This window comes from Neospora caninum, chromosome V (assembly GCF_000208865.1).
Source record: "Neospora caninum Liverpool complete genome, chromosome V".
In the NCBI taxonomy this organism is placed as follows: Eukaryota; Apicomplexa; class Conoidasida; order Eucoccidiorida; family Sarcocystidae; genus Neospora; species Neospora caninum.
The window spans coordinates 541,194-559,301 of record NC_018391.1 but is presented as its reverse complement, the minus strand read 5'-3'; the positions used below and the strand labels follow the sequence as shown (position 1 = coordinate 559,301).

Here is an 18,108-nt window from a genome sequence, read left to right as displayed (position 1 = left end):
CTCCACTCTGTCTCCTCGACAATTGAGTTTTTTGGCCAAGATCTCTGAGCACGCTACATAAAACATGCCCAGGTATAGATCTGCACGTATCTAGGTGTTTGTGTATGTGTGGATAAGTTTATGTACCTATTCACGGATCCATTCCGTACGATTGCCTCCGTGCGTTTGTTTGTTTTGTCTCGTAGTGGAGGGTTTTTTGTCATGGCCCTGAACCGGCACTGTCCTCATCCTTTTCTGCGATGTCCTTCCGCTGTGTCGGCGGCAAACTGCCGTTGCTGTCAAGAATGCTCGAGAGAACGCGGCGCGGTCGCGAGGTAGCTCGCCTTGGGGCCAACGAGGCAGCCGAGCCTTTACGGGTTAACTCTTTTTTCGGGTTCGCGCATGCAGTCTCTCGGCCGGCATGCAAAAGTGGGCTGCCTGATTCGAGCCCCTTGCCGGGGAGACGAGTTCACGCGCAATCGTTTGGGTGAATGCCACACACGCGAGTGCACAAGTCGTTCGAACACCTCTTTTCAGAAGCACCCCGTATCACATTCCGAGAGTGGGCGATAGATGAGCGTAGGTGTACACGGAAAAGGAGACGCCAAGCATTTTTCGGGGATGCTTGCAGTTGGTACTCTGCAGAAAGTGTCATCAAGTGCCGAGATAGGATGGAAACGGTGAGCCCTTAGGAACGCGCCGGCGTGGGGAGGTCTGAACTGGATAAAACGGCCGCCCGGAAAGCAGTCAACTCTCCAATCTCGCTGCCTCTTCCCATAGCAAACGCAGGTGCCGTCGAGGACGATGTCAATGAAATACACCACTTGCTCGGCTTAAAACGGCAGACACGATCCGCCAAACTGATACCGAGTATGGAAATACATACACGTATGTATATATATAAATATATATATATATATATATATGACAGCATAACGCATACATGAATGTTTAATTCTCCATCTGCGCAGCTGAATGAAAGCAAGATGCTTGTTCCAGTCCCTCGTGGCTGCTGCGAAACATGCACAGCATAACGGGAAGGTCGGAGCTCTTGCTCCCTTTTTGACTCTGTACACAAGTGCGTTGTTTTCAGATCTGCTCAGTCGCTTTCGCTACGCGGGTGCTGTTCACCTTCAGAAGCGGAGCGCGGTGGTTTTTACCAGAGGGAAGAACTAAGAACGTTTTGAAGAAAGGCGCATGATGCTGCCCCGTGAAGTCGCACACGTCGCGAGGTGCGGAGGGTTCCACTGTTCTGCTCAGAAGAGAGCAGGACGGGGACCATCTCTGTCAAGCAGAGCCCTCCCGCTCCACGATGAGGCACGCCAAACCTTTGTTCGCCTCTCTGCCTGTGTAGTCATTCCCCACCCCAAGTCGAATGGCCTTCCTGTTCGTTACCGTGGTCCATGCTTCTCGCTTCTTCGCTGGCCTGTGAGCCGCTCTCGCGGATCTGTGCCTCCTTTTTTTATCCGGTAAACGTCCCGGGGGAAGATCTGGAAAGAAACATTCGCAAGACAGGAACACGGCAAGGGTGCGCTGTTGGTGTCTCATGTTCATGTAGACCGTTTCCGGTTTTTGGGAGACGTCACTCCCTTTTTCAGCCGTTCCGGGATGTCTTGCTTGAGGTCCGGCGGCTCCCATATCTACAGAACATGATTTCTCTAGTTAAACACTTTGCTCGAAGTCGCTTCCGTGAATTCAGTTACGGAGTCCTTTCTTTCCTCTCTAGAAGAACTGACACTCGTCTTTCCTCTCGTTTTTTCCCCGTCCTCTAGCCCTCGTTTCTCCCAGGTCGCCTAGCCACGTGCATGCACGATCTGTTGATTCAACTAGGGGTTCTTTCAGACAGAGAAAAGAGCCCTGAAAGGGAAAAGCAAATGTCCGCCCGTTGAAACTTGGCCCAAAGAGGAGAGTGTCCATCGTGGGATTGTAACAGTTTTCGGCAGGAGCCCCCCTGAACGCTGGGAGACCTTTTCCTGTCGTTTCTAGATCGAACAACAAAGGAGTCTTGAGAACGTTGTCGTCCTGAATCTCCTTTTAGTCTGTTCCCGTTCGAAGGCGTCTCACGGTACGCTGGCTGCCTCTCAATCACTTGGCACCTTTCTCCCTAAGAGTCGAGAATAAAACGCATCGTTTGTCTTTGTACTTTGTGCCCCATGAATGACATGGTCTCACTCCAGTTCCCACGACCGAGGCACTGTTCATTGCTTGCACGTTCATTCTGTCGAAAGTCGTATGCATTTTTGTAATTTTATGTGTGTGCCGTCCGGCATATCGTCGTGGATCCACCCTGCAGAAAATATGCAAGTGAGCGCATACATCCGCATTTTTACGTTTTTCGTGTGTAGTTCTCATATAAGTAGCGGGAGCGAAAACGTAGAGACGTTCATTGTCTTGGCAGTTTGTGCGCATTGTCTCTTGCACTTGTACTTAAATGAATTCAATCGTTACATCGTAGGTACAAAAACCGTTTATATGTTGGTAGAGCGTAGCGTGTAACTTGATTTGCCACATTTTGACCTGTGGATAGGTCCCAGGTCGCCGGCTGTTTGCGCTCCTTCGTACAGTCGCTTTTCTCGTCTTCATGGCACACGTTTCGCTGCGCCGACAACGCCCTGTCGGCAACTTTTCCCCCGTTTGTCCTTGCCTGGAAGATGCACGAACGCTGCCAGTCCCTTTCGCCTTCTGTCGTCTGGAGCGGCCGTACGCTACGGCCTCGTCACTTGGCTTATCTCCTGTGACCCGCCGGTTTGTCGAAGGCGTTTTGTTCGGCAGGAGCCCGCGTACTGGGGAAGACCTGCCGTCTTTGGAGGGAAGTACAACAGAGTGCAGGATGCTTTTGTGGCAGAGAAATGCACATGCGCGTTTTTTCACGACGGTGGCTCTGCCCCGTGCGCGCCTCGTTGGGTTTCGTCCAGCACGTGCCAGCCCTTTGTGTGAACCCCGAGATGCATCGGCACGGAGAGCCTTTGTCTCCTCCGGTCTGCCCTCAAGAGGTTTTTCTTCGATTATGTTTCCTTCTTCCACCCTGAGTCCGCCGTCTTCCATGCACTCCTCTTCATCTCTACCACTTCCGTCTTCCCAGTTTCCTTTGTCCGGTCCATCTCCGTTTGCTTCTGTCGGTCCTTCGCGCCTCCGAAGAGATGAGACGGGTCTGAGGGCGCTAAGTTCTCCGCTGTCGGGGAGCAAGTCAATGGTCAGATCTGCGTCTTCTTTGCCTCTTTTCCGCGGCATTTTCCCGGGGAAGAGTGTGAACGAGGTCTCCTTTACGCGACCAGAAGAAGGGCTCTCTCTTCTCCAGTGTCTGAGCCGGTCTGGGGAGCTCCTACGGGGCTCTTCATCTCTGCCGTTTTCCCTCGACGAAGCCGTCCGCATGATGAGGGTGATGATTCAGAGTGAGGTCTACGATTCCACGTTCTACGACATTCAAAGACAGGGAAGAATCTCCTTCTACATGACTTCCTTCGGTGAAGAGGCTTCACTTGTCGGAAGCGCCGCTGCGCTGCAGAAAGACGACCTCGTTCTTCCGCAGTACCGCGAGCTCCCGGCCCTCATGTGGAGGGGTTTGACGCTTGACGACATTCTCGCGCAACTCTTTGCCACAACGAAGGATCCTGGGAAAGGCAGGCAAATGCCTGTACACTACGCAGGTAAACTTTCTATTCTGTTCTTGCGCATGAAGGCGGTCCGCCAGAACGAGAACCGCGCGGCGGCAAATCTATCTGTACCGGTATACACATGCGTTCAAATGTATACATATATGTATTTACTGCATGTATTCATAGGTAATTGTCTGCTGAGTCTACGGTTTCCGTTTCAGTTCGGTTGCGAGCTGCTTCGCCTTGTTTCACCCCCGCGGCCCCCCCCCCCATTTCTTGATTCTTTATCGTTCACGCCTCTACGTCTCTCCCTGTCGCCCCTTTTCTCCATGTCATTTCTCTCCTTTCCTTCGTTTCTGAGCAGCGACGCACGTAAACATGATGCCCGTCTGCTCCCCGCTTGCAGTCAAGATACCTCAGGGCGCGGGTGTTGGCTATGTGTATAAACTTCAAAAGAAGGACGCCGTGGCGGCTGTCTATTTTGGGGAAGGCGCTGCATGCGAGGGTAAGCTTCGAGGTACCTTCAACTGTTTATATGTCGGTCGTCTGCCTTCTCTCCGCCTTTGTGTCAGCCTTCTCTCCGCCTTTGTGTCAGCCTTCTCTCTGCCTTTGTGTCAGCCTTCTTTTTGGGTTTTTGTGAACTCCGTTGGTGGTAGCAACTCGAGTCACGATCCGGTATTCACGGCGCTTGCTTGACAGCGTTCTCCGTCCGCTCCGCGTAGTCTTCGTTCGCCTTTAACTTTTCACTCCCGCGTTTTTGCCAAGGCGTCTACGTCCCCTGTCGGTTTCCCCTTTTCGTGTCCCTCTTGTCGCAGGCGACGCCTCTGTCGGGTTCAACTTTGCTGCAACTTTGGGTTCCCAGACTCTCTTTCTCTGCCGAAATAACGCCTATGCAATCAGCACGCCAGTCGAAGAACAGTACAAGGGAGATGGAGTTGGGGCGCGTGCGGTCGCCTTCGGCATCGACACCATCCGCGTAGACGGAACCGACCTAGGTGGGTCCGACAGCGTGGAAATCGACAGAATCAAACAGCAAAGTGCGTGTTCCCCGCTAGAACTTGCCAAGGAGCAACTGAGTGGCTTGGCGCGGCCGCTTCCGAGCGTAGCAGCAGGAGCTGGAACGCTCTGGAATCGATCTCCAATGTTTGCTGTTCTCTCTCGTTTCTCGGGAACCAATGTCCATCGCGCTTTCTCCTAGCCGTGCAACGAGGGTGTGTGGGCGCCCAGAGGTCTGCGGAGGAGGTTCTTCTGAAGTATCATTATCTGCAATTCCGTAGACTGGAGAAAACGCATCTCTTCCTTGCCCGTCAATCCCCATCAAAAAGGAGGTTTCGAGTTAAAGCGAAGTTGCCAAAGGCGTGCCGTCTCTCTTCCCTGTCAAGTCCCCCGCGCGTGTATGCACGGTTCTACCAAGCCTTTTCCTCCTCTTCCTTTCAGCACAAAAGTTGTCCTTGGGACACTCTCTGTTGGGGCCCAGCCGTGTCGAGAGGTTCTGTGGAGATGCATTTTACCTCGCGAACAGTCTTCCATGTCTTCGGTGATTCCTTCTCCAGTACCGCATCCCTAAGCGTGCCCCTATCTTTGTTTTTGTCCCACTGAAGGTGCATGCGGCACTGTCTCGCATTTATCTGCTTTCGAGGCATCTGTCTTCGATTTCGTGTGTGCGTCTTCCCTGCAGTAGCAGTGTATGCGGCAGTGAAGGCGGCGCGAGAGTTCGTTGTGTCGCAGCACAAGCCTGCTTTCGTCGAAATGATGACCTACAGGTAGTTGTGCGTGAAATCGAAAGGAGGAACTGACGCACCTTGTGTCTACAGAACGCCAAGCCAGAATGCTCTGAAGACGGGTTCACGTTGGAGGGAACAAAGAAAACATCTCCCCTCCACGGCGTGTGTATATTTGTGTGTATCGATCTGCAGGCGCTGTGCGAGCGTGTGTACGCGATTTAACCGGTGATATGTGCACTTTCAGATCGGATCATCTATGTAAAGACATGCATAGACGTGTATATGCTAGTAGGTGTAGATGGATTCGTTGTCAGCGAACGATGTGTTTGGCGCTTTGTTCGTGAACATTCTCTCTACTTCAGTTCGAAGTGAAAACGTCATCTAACAGAGCTGTTGCTTCTTCCGTAGACAACGTGCCTCCTCGCATCTCACTTCTTCGGTTTCCTCTCAGGCTCGGCCACCACTCCACAAGCGATGACAGTAGAAAATACCGCTCTGCAGAAGAAGCCGAGCAATGGCAAGCCCCGGCTGCTCACCCCGTTCGTCGGTTCGCAACTTTTCTCGCGAATCAGGCAAGGACCGGAATTGAAGGGAGAAAACGGGTTACACCAAGAAAGCATCCAGAGGAGGAAGTCGTGGAAAGGCCGCAAAAGGACTCATGACACGGAACGTACAGAAGAGGGGAGCTCTAAGGGGACAGGCAAACGCGAGTGCTTTTCAGACATTTTTCTTCCCGCCCCCGCCTCTGCCTTCCTGTCGAGTAAACCTCTCTCTCCCCACCTGGACGCTCGTACCCTCGCCCGGTGTCTGCGTTTTCGAGACACAACCGTCGGGTTTTTCGCCTCCACAGGGGGTCTCTCACTGTCTCCCGTACCCGTTCTGTCGTTCTCGAGCTCCCTTTCCCTCTTGTCCTGTTCTCTTTCTCCACGTTTATTTCTGCCTTTTCGTCGCCTTCCTTTCAGGGCAGGTGGAGCGCGGAAGAGGAGAGTGCACTCGTGGAAGAGACGCGGAGGGAGGTCCTGGCAAAAATTCGGTGAGATGCTCGTCGAAAGGAAGATGTTGGTTTCTTTTGGAAAAAGAACTACCCGGAACACCTCACGCTCACTATAGCTACCTACACTTGTGTGTATTTGTATATGTTTATAGCTTTCGTCGGAGAAACCAGCGAGAACCTCCGCAGTGGTGCCTCTTCCGCGTTCACAGAGACAGGGAAGGCGTAAGGTGTTCTCTAGGTCTTCCCTCGTATCTGACTTTGATTATGTGTTTATGCATGTGTGCAATATCTCCACGAGAGTGGATTCAGTAGTATCGCGCCGATTTCACTTCCTGCTCCCGATTAGTTTTTCTGTACAAGTGTGTGACACAGAGCTGATGACAATCATTTCGCTATTTTTGGTAAAACATTTCTATTCATTTCTTCAGGGTATATGAAAAAATGAAGCATCCACCCGTGCTCTCGGGCATCTTTTCTGACGTATATAGCAATTTGCCCCAGTCTCTACGGGAGCAGAGGGAGACGCTTAACGTTTTTTTATCTCAGCCTGGAAGAGCAGAGGAATACAATTCACACAAATTCGAGCGGGAAAATGACGACAGTCAATAATGGAGGGCGAAAAAGCAAAGAATCATTAGGTGTTTCTGCTCGTAGACCAGGAGGGAAGAATAAAGCGTGGCGACAAGCGCGTCAAAATAGCAAATATGTGCAGGGCGCAGCGGCATATTGTTTTTCGTCTTGCTGGGCATAGAAAAACTGAAGTCGAATACAGTATGCTAGCGAAAGAACCTACAGAGCTTACTAGATATCTCCAGTCCGCCTCTGCGCCCTTCAAAAACGTCCTCGGAGGTCTCGCGTATTAAAGTCTAATCGATGTATCTGTATCTATCTACCTGGCTGTTCATAACTATGTCTGCATAGTTGCCTTGCATGTATGAGTATGTAAGTATGTATGTATATATATGTATATATGCATAGGGGCCTGCTTCACTCCGTAGAGGTGGACCTCCAGGCCTGCTAATCTGTATCATGTTTATCAAGACGTCGTCAATCAATTAAGGCCCATCAGCTGTGAAGCGTTATGCAAAAACAAATGCCTCAAGGCATCCACTGAGCAGGCCCTTTGCCAGCGAACGAGGGGTCAGGGAACATGTCGCCGACAAGAGGACAGAAAGTTCGAACACAGTGAGGCTGAGCAGGATAAGTAAGTACCTCCAGAGGAAATTGCTTCACATTTGCAGTTGGTTATTGATATCTCACTTTGGTCAGAGAGGCCACCGTAGTGAATTAGTCCACGTCTGAAACGTGTTTTAAGTTTAGTGATCTTCAGCACTGCGTATATTTTCGACGCATTGACAATTAGCTCGCAGGTTTAGAACCACAGAGGCTCCAACTCGCGGACGCTATCATGGTCCGTGTCTTATACCGAGATTCATCATCTACTCAGGTTATGACACCCACGTCACATATACAAACGTATCATCGAACTAGAAAGAGTTCGCAGAGCGATGGACGGAACAGCTGATGGTCGACAGCAAACGCGAGCCTGCACACTGCCACTATCTACACACGCGCGCTGCAACTACGGAAGAGTCTAAGCCCAATCTAACCTGTACACAGTACACAGCTCGTGTTTTGTCGAGAGTCAGCGAAGAAAACTACAATTGCACCAGGGGAGAAACAGTGAGTTCCACTATTCGAGCTACGGGTGTGGTGGCCAGTGCCAGTTGTAGCGCTCTGCCAAACATTTTTGTGTTCCATGCAACAGAAATCTGCCTCCAAGCAATTCCCGCAAAAAGACAACTGAGACTCGTCCACAAAATCATAGCTGCTCATTGGCAAGGTCATTCCTGATGTCAGGCAAAACAGCCGACTCCGATCAGTGACGTTGAGTTCCACAAATAGACACACAGAACGGGAACCCGTGCAAAGTTTCGACGGGCCCTACTTCATTCGGTCGGGTGCGTCTTCCTGAGTGGTCGTACAAGACAAATATGAATTGATATTAGACCCCATCATCAGCAACAGTCAAGACATTCGAGCATATCTGATTTGCAGGATCTGCGATACAGCGTGCAACGCCCACTCACGATTCCCGGCACCGCTGCATGAAAATGGCAGCAATGACCCCAGTTATGTTATCATTTTGAGTCCAGGTGGTCAGCCAGCTTAGTACATGGCATATGTTTTTCTGAACAAACGGTAGTAGAAATTACCTAAAGGAAGGGTCTACGGGTTATGCGGAGCTGGCAATAGGTCATGTTTCTGTCGGTATCTGTGCTCCCCATGCTTCTGTTGTACCTCCAGCGTTATCGTGCCCAGCGGTTCGAACAGAAGCCGCTAGATTAGCCACATCAGCTTTCCACGCATTTTTTTAAAAACTGGCAAGACCCGAAGCGGGCATGCCGCGCTGCGAGCTCTTTCATTCTGCCCCCTTCCTGTTTTTCGCGGGGTAGCTGCATATCCGGCTGACTCGCAAACGCCTTGTACACAAACTCTGCCGAACCGACGAATAGAACCGGGCTAGTGCTGCAGAGAAGACTTTCCCTCTAGGGTTTTCTCGATTTTTCTGGGGACGCAGGACGTACGCCCAGGTCCTGTTTCAATTCTATTGGCAAACTGTCTGTCCTGTGGCTTGTCAACAGAGTGGTCATGTGCTCGGTACCGTCGCTCCGGGTGCTTGAGGTGGTCAATGATCTGACCTGTCTTGTGGACTCAAGCTACTGTAGTCGCTGGGCTTGTTTCACACTCAGACCAACCGATTGCACACTGCCTGTGACGAAGGCATTCACTTCCAGTTGCACGGATTCGCTTCCAGATCGTTTTTATCCGGAACGGCCTGAGCGTTTGACTGGCGGCGGCTGCTCTGACTGCCTACCATACCCCACAGGTTGGCCACTTTGAACTCAGAGAGTACTTTTCTCGGTGTTTTGTCGTTGTTTTCACCTTCGAAAAGTGATTTGCGTGAGGCGTTGATGTAATATCAAAGTTGCCTCGGTTTTGTGTTTAATGACACAACTCGGTGGTGAAAGACGGAAGCATCACGGCTTCCTCGGTTTTCGTCTTGTTGCATATAGTTACGCAAGGACGGATAGTCACTCAGAGGTTCGACCCTTCGTCGGGTATTTTCGCTAGTAGGTTGCGAAGTGTTCGTAAGGCTTTTTCGCCGCTGATTGAAACGGTACGGTGCTTGTGGCGCTGCCTGCCGCTGCGAGCTACGAATATGTAAGAATATCTATACGTATACAGACAAATGTCTCCTCTGGCATACACACAAGCAAACACATGATGACAGTGTTTTTCAAATTTATGTCAAGGCACTAAGTGTACAATCCAGTTATATCGGTACATATACGCAAATGCGTGGTGACCTGCATATGCAACTGGGGCAACACGAATACTACATTCATGAGGTGCTGTGTCAGCCCCCTAACTCATTTTATTTGAGATGGAAGAGTAAACCGAGCGTGCGACAGGGTCGGGCAGATACATTTCCTTCTCTGGGTGGCTGGATGAAGTGACGGTGGTTTGCGTCTGTTGCAACATCTTGCAATGTGGCTCTGGTGCATGCAGCTAGTAAGATCGCTGTATTCTTTCATCCCAAAATGGTAGTGACGGCCGGGGCGGACGCGTATCTGAAGATCTTGGAGTACGGAGTCAAGAAGACGCAGCTTCGAATAGACCGGCTCCTACTTCAAGCCTTTATGGCAGGAGTATTTGTGGCGATGGCTGGCCACTGCTGCACGGTCCTGGGTAAGAGGAGCAGCCAGTAGACGGGCACTAGAAGCGCATTAACAGAACAAAACGGCCCCTTTTTCGCCGATTGCAAGCATGCTAGTACTATAATCTGTCTGGCCTGGAAAGAGATGAGGCACTGCACCCAGAAAAAGTTCGTGACGAGTGAGACTGTGTGTGTACGGAGGGCTCTTCCATGTGCCATGCGTGCAGCCGGTTCTTACCCGACGGATCCTAGTGATCCTGTGGCTGTTGCGAAACCGACCCAGAAATTCATCTATGGAGCTCTGTTCCCGGTCGCCTTCATCTGCATCATTCTTACTGGGGCAGAGCTCTTTACCGGCAACACGATGACTATGCTTATATGTTACTTCCAAAAACGGGTGACCATTCTTCAGCTAGGAGTGAACTGGTTAGGGAGTTTGGTTGGTAATTGGTTGGGTGCTCTTTTCGGAGCCTACTTTCTCTCATACCTGACGGGATCGCTGGGAGACGATCACATCCGTCAATTCCTGTTCCGGACATGCGTTAATAAGGTATCCTACGGATGGGGAGAGTGTTTCCTGAGAGGTGTTGGGTGCAATACATTCGTCTGCCTTGCAGTCTGGGCAGTCATCGCATCCGAAAACGTCGCCGGCAAAGTCCTCGTAATGTGGTGAGTATGTCTTATAAGGGTTACTTTTTCTTTCTGCTCCAGTAGATTCTGCCTTAAGTGCTTTAGCGATGAGCCTCTGGAACGGCCTGTGTCAAAGTGCCAGTTTGCAAGCTCACTCTGGTACGGTGGGGACAAAGATACACTACACGTTCACGGAGACGTCAAGCGTTCCTGGTAGCCGATAGTTTCCCACACAGGAATCTCGCTCCGATCTTTCCTATCCGTGCTCTCTTATATCGTCAGGAGCGGTATTTGATATCACGATGGGGGCTTTTCGACTACATTCCCTGATGAATTGTCAGTCTGAAAATTTGCCTTCTCTTGGTGCAATTCCATCCGTGACAGGTCCATAATCCGTGTGTGCGGCGAATCAATACTACTCGAGCTCATATTGAACGTCTGTTGCTCAGCGAACAATCGAACAAGTGGCGACCGTAAATGTGAACCGTTCTCTGCGTCCAGGTTCCCCATAGTCGCTTTCTGCGTGGGCGGCTACGAGCATATTATTGCAAATATGTATACCCTACAGGCAGGGCTGATGGCGGGGGCTCCGATTGAGATCTCGGACGTAATTGCTTTCAATTTCTTGCCTACCCTTCTGGGTAATATTGTGAGTCGATTGCTCGTTGGCTTGACTTACTATAGAAGCCACGGCTTGGTATTCCCACGACCTCGCGCAGCTTTCTTTTGAAAGCTGAGTCAGTGAGGATCTCAGTCTATAGCAGCTCCGACATGATTGCAGTTCTCAACCCTGCAAATATACAGTTGTGTAGGCCAAACGGAGCCGTGCCAGCGGATTCACCAGCAAGGAAATCATAAAGGACGGAATGAATATTCCTCATCCAGGAGCCTAGATCTTGCCGACGTGGACCAATTGTGGGACAGAGCGTTTGCTTATGGTGTGAAAATGAAATTTTCAGGTTGGCGGGTGTCTGCTGGTAGGCGCCGTGTACGCCTACAACTTCTATCCGACTCTGAGCTACACCGAAACTACTGGTGCGAAAGTCTACGTCCAAGATATCGGGCCACTGCTGGACCGGCGCTCTTCTTTCCAGGTTTCTGTGACGGAGCGAGAAGCGGACGGTCAGTTGGTTACAGAATACGAAGCAGTACCTCTCGAGTCATTTGGAGGGGAGTATATCGTCAATAAGCACGCCACGACGGCTGGTCCTGCTCCTTCGCGAGCATCCTCTTTCCTGTACCCCTTCCAACGACAACGACATCCCTCTCAGGCAAGCTACCTCAGCACGCAGGCTCGTCCGGATCCTTCTAACCGTTCAGCTGAACCTCCTGTAGACGGTGTCGAAAGCACCCCGCAAGCTCAGGTAAGGAGGGCCGATCCCATGAAAACGGTTTCACTTTTCTCCATGGAGTTGATGCATGCAGCATGCCCTTCGAAGCACGGTTATTAGAAGCAGCAGGTAATCACAAATCCCTCGCCACCGATACGATACGGGTGCCACACGCAACTGTATGTTCACATCTTTCTGTTCTCTTCGCAACGCTCGCTAGCTATCTAAAGTACGCGTGTGCGAGCGCACGACCGCAGCGGACAGGAGATCATGGTTGTGTCCCTTGCCTGTTTTTATGATTCCTCCTCAGACTGCTGACACCGTGGCACAGCAAGTTTGACTTGGTCCGCGAGCACAGTCCTGTGACGTTACTATTGTCAAGAGTCGAGACACCGGGTTTACAAATTAATGCCAGAAATATCCCTCGTGGTGTACACGTGGTGTAGGCATAGTGGCGGCAACTGCAGTTTCCCGTCCTCCACGTTCCTATTGGATCGACGACGCCTATCCAATGTCACAGGAAGCTGCTGGCTCTCTCTTGGTGCATGACGCTACTACTGTTTTTGGGAGGTGCTCTATCCGCTTTTTTTCCCTTTGGTCACCCAATAACTAGCTGATAGTGGACTGAGCAGTGAATCTTCAGTCGACAGTATCAGAGCTCAAGGGGACTCAGCGCTTTAAAACGTTGTTCATGCCTGCCGCTAACAGCAGCAGACCCGAGACAACTGGCAGGAACATTTGTCAAAAACGTGTTGGAATCCCTTTTAACCGTCTCCACGGTCTGAACAGGTTCCGGGGAACCCATCTCGAACATTCCCGCCTGCGTTTTGTACATTGGCCGACAGGCAGGAGGCAAACTATTCAAGGGGTGTTCACGATTTTCGAGGGAATGATAAATGGTAGTGCCGCGGAAAGACGAGTAATGCAGTCGGTCTGCATAGTGAAGACTCTCAGTAATCAAGCGATAAATGACACCGAGAAGGGTCGTTGCAAATACATGGCACTAACAGCCTCGGCTGTAGCCAGAAGAAACTCGATGCAACGTCGAACTCTCTGGTGCACAGCTGGTGCTGAAGAACTTTGGGGTATCCTCAAGCGGATATCAATTTCTCGTTCGCCATATGCATCCTTTTGGCCGAAACACTGCTGGCAGCATGTTTTTTCAGACACTAACGGTCGATTAGTCCACCCAAAGGCTGGCCGCAGGTCTTGTGAGTACTCGTAGCAGCTGCGGATTCATATAATGGCATGTGGAAATGGCGTTTTTGTAACACGAGCTGATGAGTCACTGTTGTCCGACACATACATCTTCCTCACCGTACGGTCTGCATGGTTAAGAGACCGCCGACTCTTCGGGAGTTTAAAGAACTTAATCTGCTTCGGAGACGACCGGAATGCATGACTGGCCACAGCAGTGTTACATTTGCCGCGCCTGGGCTGCCTGTGGAACCAAACATCGCAGGTCGTAGCCGTCCTGTGTGGTTGCGTCTGAGGCGAACCTAAACATGGTTTTGGAATGTCGGCATGTTCCGCTCCGCTGCAAGAGCCGCTTGACGCTCTGTATGAGATACTACACGATGTCACGTGCCTGTAACAGAGGTATCTACGCTCTTGACAAATGGATGCATTTTATGAAGTCTGGAAATCTGAAACAGTGTCTGCCCTGTCGGGCGAGGCAAGATTGTCATGTGTGTGCGCTTGCGTCCCATGTTCTTGCACCTTTAGTGTTCTTTTCTCTACAGGATTTCCCCAGGTTTTTCATTACGAAAAGCAACGTCAAGTGCATAACATTTAGTTCGCTTTAATCCCTGCTTTATCTTGCGCAGTCACGCACTTTCAGCGTGTTGCCGCCGAACCGAAAAGCAGGACAAAACCCGCACCCGCCGAATCGATCTATCCTCTCTGTCACAGACCGATAAAGATGGAATCTGCTTATAGGGATCACCACTTCCGCTTTCGCTGTGTATCATAGCGAGTTTGTCTCACTGTCCTGGAGTTAAAAAGAAGGTCGACAGGCGGTCGCTAGTTTCGCTACGAAACCGTAGAAGTCGCTCGTCGCTGGTAACCAGCTGCCTGCAAATACTGTCTTAGTGTTGCATGGGTATCTCTAGGAAAGCGATAGAGGTTATGAGGTGGCGTCTCAGCAAATTACCCAGGGATTCGGCCGGCGAATAAAGATCACAACGCTTGCTTTCGAAGCGTTTTCTTTTCCGCGCCTGGCGGGTTTCAATTGCTCGGCAGGAAGTTAAAAACGTGAACGCGTACTCTTGTTTCCGTTGTTTTGTGGGCTGAGACGAAAGCGGACTGTAGACATCGACAGTGCCTCTTCTGCTCGCTGTATGTGTATGAACAACGGCGTTTTCTTCTGCCTTATTGATCCTCATGGCACATCGCCCTCTGAACCCGGAGAAATCGATGAAGGCGCATCTATCTGTGTTTATGGGGCGGGCGTGCGCCGGTTTAGCACAACGCGAGCGCACGTCCTTTTCAGAATGAAGAATTATCGCGACATTGAAGATATGCAGCGTGCGTCGAAGTATGTCAAACAACTTGCACATGCGCATTTGTATTGACTCAAGCAAACGAAAAATGACCCAACTGTTTCTGCACAAGTTGTAGCGGGCCCTCGTTTGACGTAGGAGGCAGAAGCGTCTTCAGCAAGCAAAAGCTGAAGCTGAAAAACCACGCGAAGATTCCGTGTAATGATAAAATGGAATGAATAGGGCATCAAGGGATTCCGCGTTCGCTCTCGTTTTCCGACTTGCAACGGCTGCGACCGTTGTTTGCCCTTCCACGGAAGTCTTTCAGACACGCGAATTCCCCGTCTTCACCTCGTCCCTGAGGCGCTCCCGGCAATTCCTTGCCTTTTTTCTCACTTACTTGTCTTGTTTTGTCTTGTGAATTTGGTGAAAACATCCGAGAGCTGTACGAGTTTCCGGCAGAGCCACCTGCGGCCTCCGCGCTCGGGCGAATTCCACGGTTGCATGCTCTCTTGTTCTGTGATAATAGGGATGCTCACGAAAAGTCTGTTCGGCCTGTGCTTGGTGTTGGACGCGTTTTCGGCAGCTGCTTCGAGGTTGACATAGTTTTTTCTTTTGCGTTTGATGTTCCTTCTTTCGTACGTAGGGGGACTTTCTTTCAGGTCGACGGTCTGGTCTGTTAACACTACGCCATTCTTAACTCACGCAGCCAAGTGTCAACTTCCGCGACTGTTCCCCTTTTCACACTTCCACGAGCAAAAAAGTGACTGGGAAAGCTGTCGTATGTTTCTCCTTTCCCCCCGGCGCTTTCCCCTCGCTTACTGTCCCGGGAATAAAATAGTGTCAGCGATCCGTCCCCGAAGTTCCCAGTAACATTCCACTGTCCTGTGATTTGAAACGGAGCCGTCTCGCTCCATTCTAACTCAGAAGGCAGCCTTCCCAGCTTCCGTCACCAAGTCGACTACATCGGCGTGGCCGTGCTGTCTCCGGATGGTGCATGTTTGATCCTACTCCTACATCGATTTTTTTCTTCCGTGCATGGGCACACAACCACAAATACACATATCCGTATCGGCGCCTATGTTCGCCTCTCTACACACCCTTTCGTACACAAGTTTCTCGGTGTATTCCTGGGCGAGGCGTCGTTTTTTTTTGAAGTTGGCCGTGCCTTTGTAGGAGGAAGTTGGACGTTCACGCGCCTTGCGGTTTTCCCTGGAAGTGGATGCAACGCGCTGCTGCCGAGGCGTGTGCTTCTTGATCACCTGAGGAGAGCCGAGTCATGGGCGCCTGCAAAAGCAAACCGAAGGCCAAGCGGCCAGCCGAGGCCGATGGCGACAACGTAGGCGCCGCGGCGCCGACTGCGGCCCCGGTGGAGGCCGACACAGAGATGCAGAATCAGGGAGCGGCGACGTCTCCGGAGGGCGACGCGCCGCCGAGTCAGGCAGAAGGAAATGCAGACGCGCAGCCCGAGCTTGAAGGCGACGGGCAGCAAGGGCAGGCAGAGCCCGCGGAAGGAGCGGATGGGTCTGGCGAGGCCGGCAAAGCAGAGACGCCTGGCGACGAGCCGGAGGGCGACAGAGCGGCAAATCCGGCAGCAGGGGGCTACGACATGAGTGCGGAGCCGGAAGTGGATGTGAGGACAGTCGAAGGAGACGGCGTCGTGGGCGAGCTGGTGTCGAGACCTGTCGTCACGTTGGCGAACGGCGTCACGTATGTCGGCCAGTGGCTCGGCACCAAGAAGCACGGCCAGGGCGTCCAGCAGTGGCCTGACGGGGCCAAGTACGTGGGCCAGTGGAAGAACGGCTTCGCAGATGGCCAGGGCATATTTACACATGCGGACGGGGACTACTACGAAGGCCAGTGGCGGATGGACAAGGCGAACGGGTACGGCGAGTACAGACACTCGGACGGGAGTGAATACCGCGGCGGTTGGCGAGACGACAAGAAGCACGGAGAGGCCGTCGAGAAGTGGGCGGACGGGTCTCACTTCGAGGGGCAATACGCAAACGGAAAGAAAGAAGGCGAAGGCTCGTTCACCTGGCCCGAAGGGTCGCTCTACCGCGGCCAGTTCAGAGAGAATGAAATCCACGGACAGGGCCGGTACATCTGGGCGGACGGTCGCTGCTACGATGGACAGTGGGCGCACAACCGCATGAACGGCGAAGGCGTCTTCACCTGGTCAGACGGGCGCAAGTACATTGGAGGCTACGTGAACGACAAGAAGGAAGGCCAGGGAACGTTCTTGTGGACCGACGGCCGGTCCTTCCGCGGCGGCTGGCTGAACGGCAAGCAGCATGGCATCGGAGAGTTCACGGCTCGCTCCGGCGAAAAGAAACGCGGCGAGTGGGACCATGGCGTTCGGAAGCGCTGGCTCGAAGACAACGAAGACGTCAACGAACAGGGGCAGGTCGTGAAAGCCGAAACCGGCGCGACCGCGCCAGAGAGCGCTCCAGGACGAACAGACACAAGCGGTCGGCCAGCCGGCAGCAGTGCCAGCCTGTCTCTACACCCGAGCGGCAGCGACGCGCTGAACGCCGGAGCGCAGGGATCCCAGGCCAGCGGGTCCGGCAGAAACTTTCAGGGCGGGAACTCTGGCAGTTTAGAGAATCCGCAATTCCTCACGGTCAACGAGAGTGCGCCCGTCACCGCATAAGGCTGGCGAGTTCGTCGCATCCAACACACTGAAAAAGCGTGACCCATGTGGAGTCAGTTCTTCCCTCTACAAAATTGTACATACAATGTATCTCAAGATGAGGCGGCCTACCAACATACGCACGCATCATATATACATACATACTTGTAAATGTATATATATATATATATATATATATATATATATATATATATATATGCCTGCGTGTGGAGGGGGAAGCATGTGACCAGAACCACAGAAAGATATACGAGGAATCGACGTTAGAATGGAAGCTGAGGAGTGTCGAACGCGTGTGAAGACCGGTGACGCAAACGACGGCACGCGAAACGTACGGCCTCCGAGGACGGAGGTTTTCTTTCGCTTATTCTCCGGTATTGGGGAGGAGAAACCATGAGGATCCCTCCTACGGGACAAGTTCGGAAAACACGTTTCGAGAAACGGCAGAAATGTCCTGGTCGAGAATTGCTTGAGGTCGACAGTGTCGCGCGGAACTTGGATATACATTTTTCGGCGGAAACGGAGTCACTGTACACAAACAGCTTCTCTTCGCGTGCGTCCTTGGGTGGGACATCTGCGTGAATTTCTGCCGCAGGGCGGTTACCGTGTCGTTCTTTCCGGCCGGAAAAAAACAGCTGGGCGTATGGCGTGCTTTTTCTGGCAAGACCTTGTGCGTCCACCTTGTGTGCAGAGGGTGCATTTGTATTCCGGTTACCCTAAGATACTGCACGCTGTGTCTTCACCGCTCAGTGTCTGGCTGAAGCTGCATTTACGCGCGTATATGTCAGCATTCAACGGTTTCGTGTTGTCGCTGATGTGTTCATCTGTGCCCGCATCTGGGTGTGCCAATGTGTGTGAATGTATCTATGTGTATGACACGTCTGTCAGGGAAAAATGAGTTCGGGCCATGCCGCACAATCAGAAAGCGCTGAGCAAGGTCGAGGAAAAGCTCTGTGATGGACACACTCTCTGCTGTGTGCATCTCTTCGTGTGTGCCTCTAGA

General features: G+C 51.9%; 3 protein-coding genes across 3 annotated transcripts; all 3 read left to right on the top strand.

Annotated features, from left to right (window-relative positions):
- Nucleotides 1-3,169: 3,169 nt before the first annotated feature.
- NCLIV_012850 (hypothetical protein) lies at nt 3,170-6,519 on the top strand (the record flags this gene model as incomplete). The annotated part of the gene is made up of 6 exons (XM_003881475.1): nt 3,170-3,626; nt 3,940-4,080; nt 4,391-4,570; nt 5,254-5,338; nt 6,262-6,332; nt 6,446-6,519. The coding sequence occupies 6 exons, from the start codon at nt 3,170-3,172 to the stop codon at nt 6,517-6,519; spliced, it is 1,008 nt and encodes a 335-aa protein (XP_003881524.1).
- A 3,379-nt stretch (nt 6,520-9,898) lies between these two features.
- On the top strand, nt 9,899-12,315 carry NCLIV_012840 (hypothetical protein; the record flags this gene model as incomplete). Its single annotated transcript, XM_003881474.1, has 6 exons — nt 9,899-10,046; nt 10,242-10,457; nt 10,632-10,683; nt 11,146-11,293; nt 11,604-12,008; nt 12,286-12,315. 6 exons carry the CDS (start codon nt 9,899-9,901, stop codon nt 12,313-12,315), a joined length of 999 nt encoding a protein of 332 aa, XP_003881523.1.
- A 3,419-nt stretch (nt 12,316-15,734) lies between these two features.
- Nucleotides 15,735-17,108, top strand: NCLIV_012830 (putative MORN repeat-containing protein; the record flags this gene model as incomplete). Its single annotated transcript, XM_003881473.1, has 1 exon — nt 15,735-17,108. One exon carries the CDS (start codon nt 15,735-15,737, stop codon nt 17,106-17,108), a length of 1,374 nt encoding a protein of 457 aa, XP_003881522.1.
- Nucleotides 17,109-18,108: the final 1,000 nt, after the last annotated feature.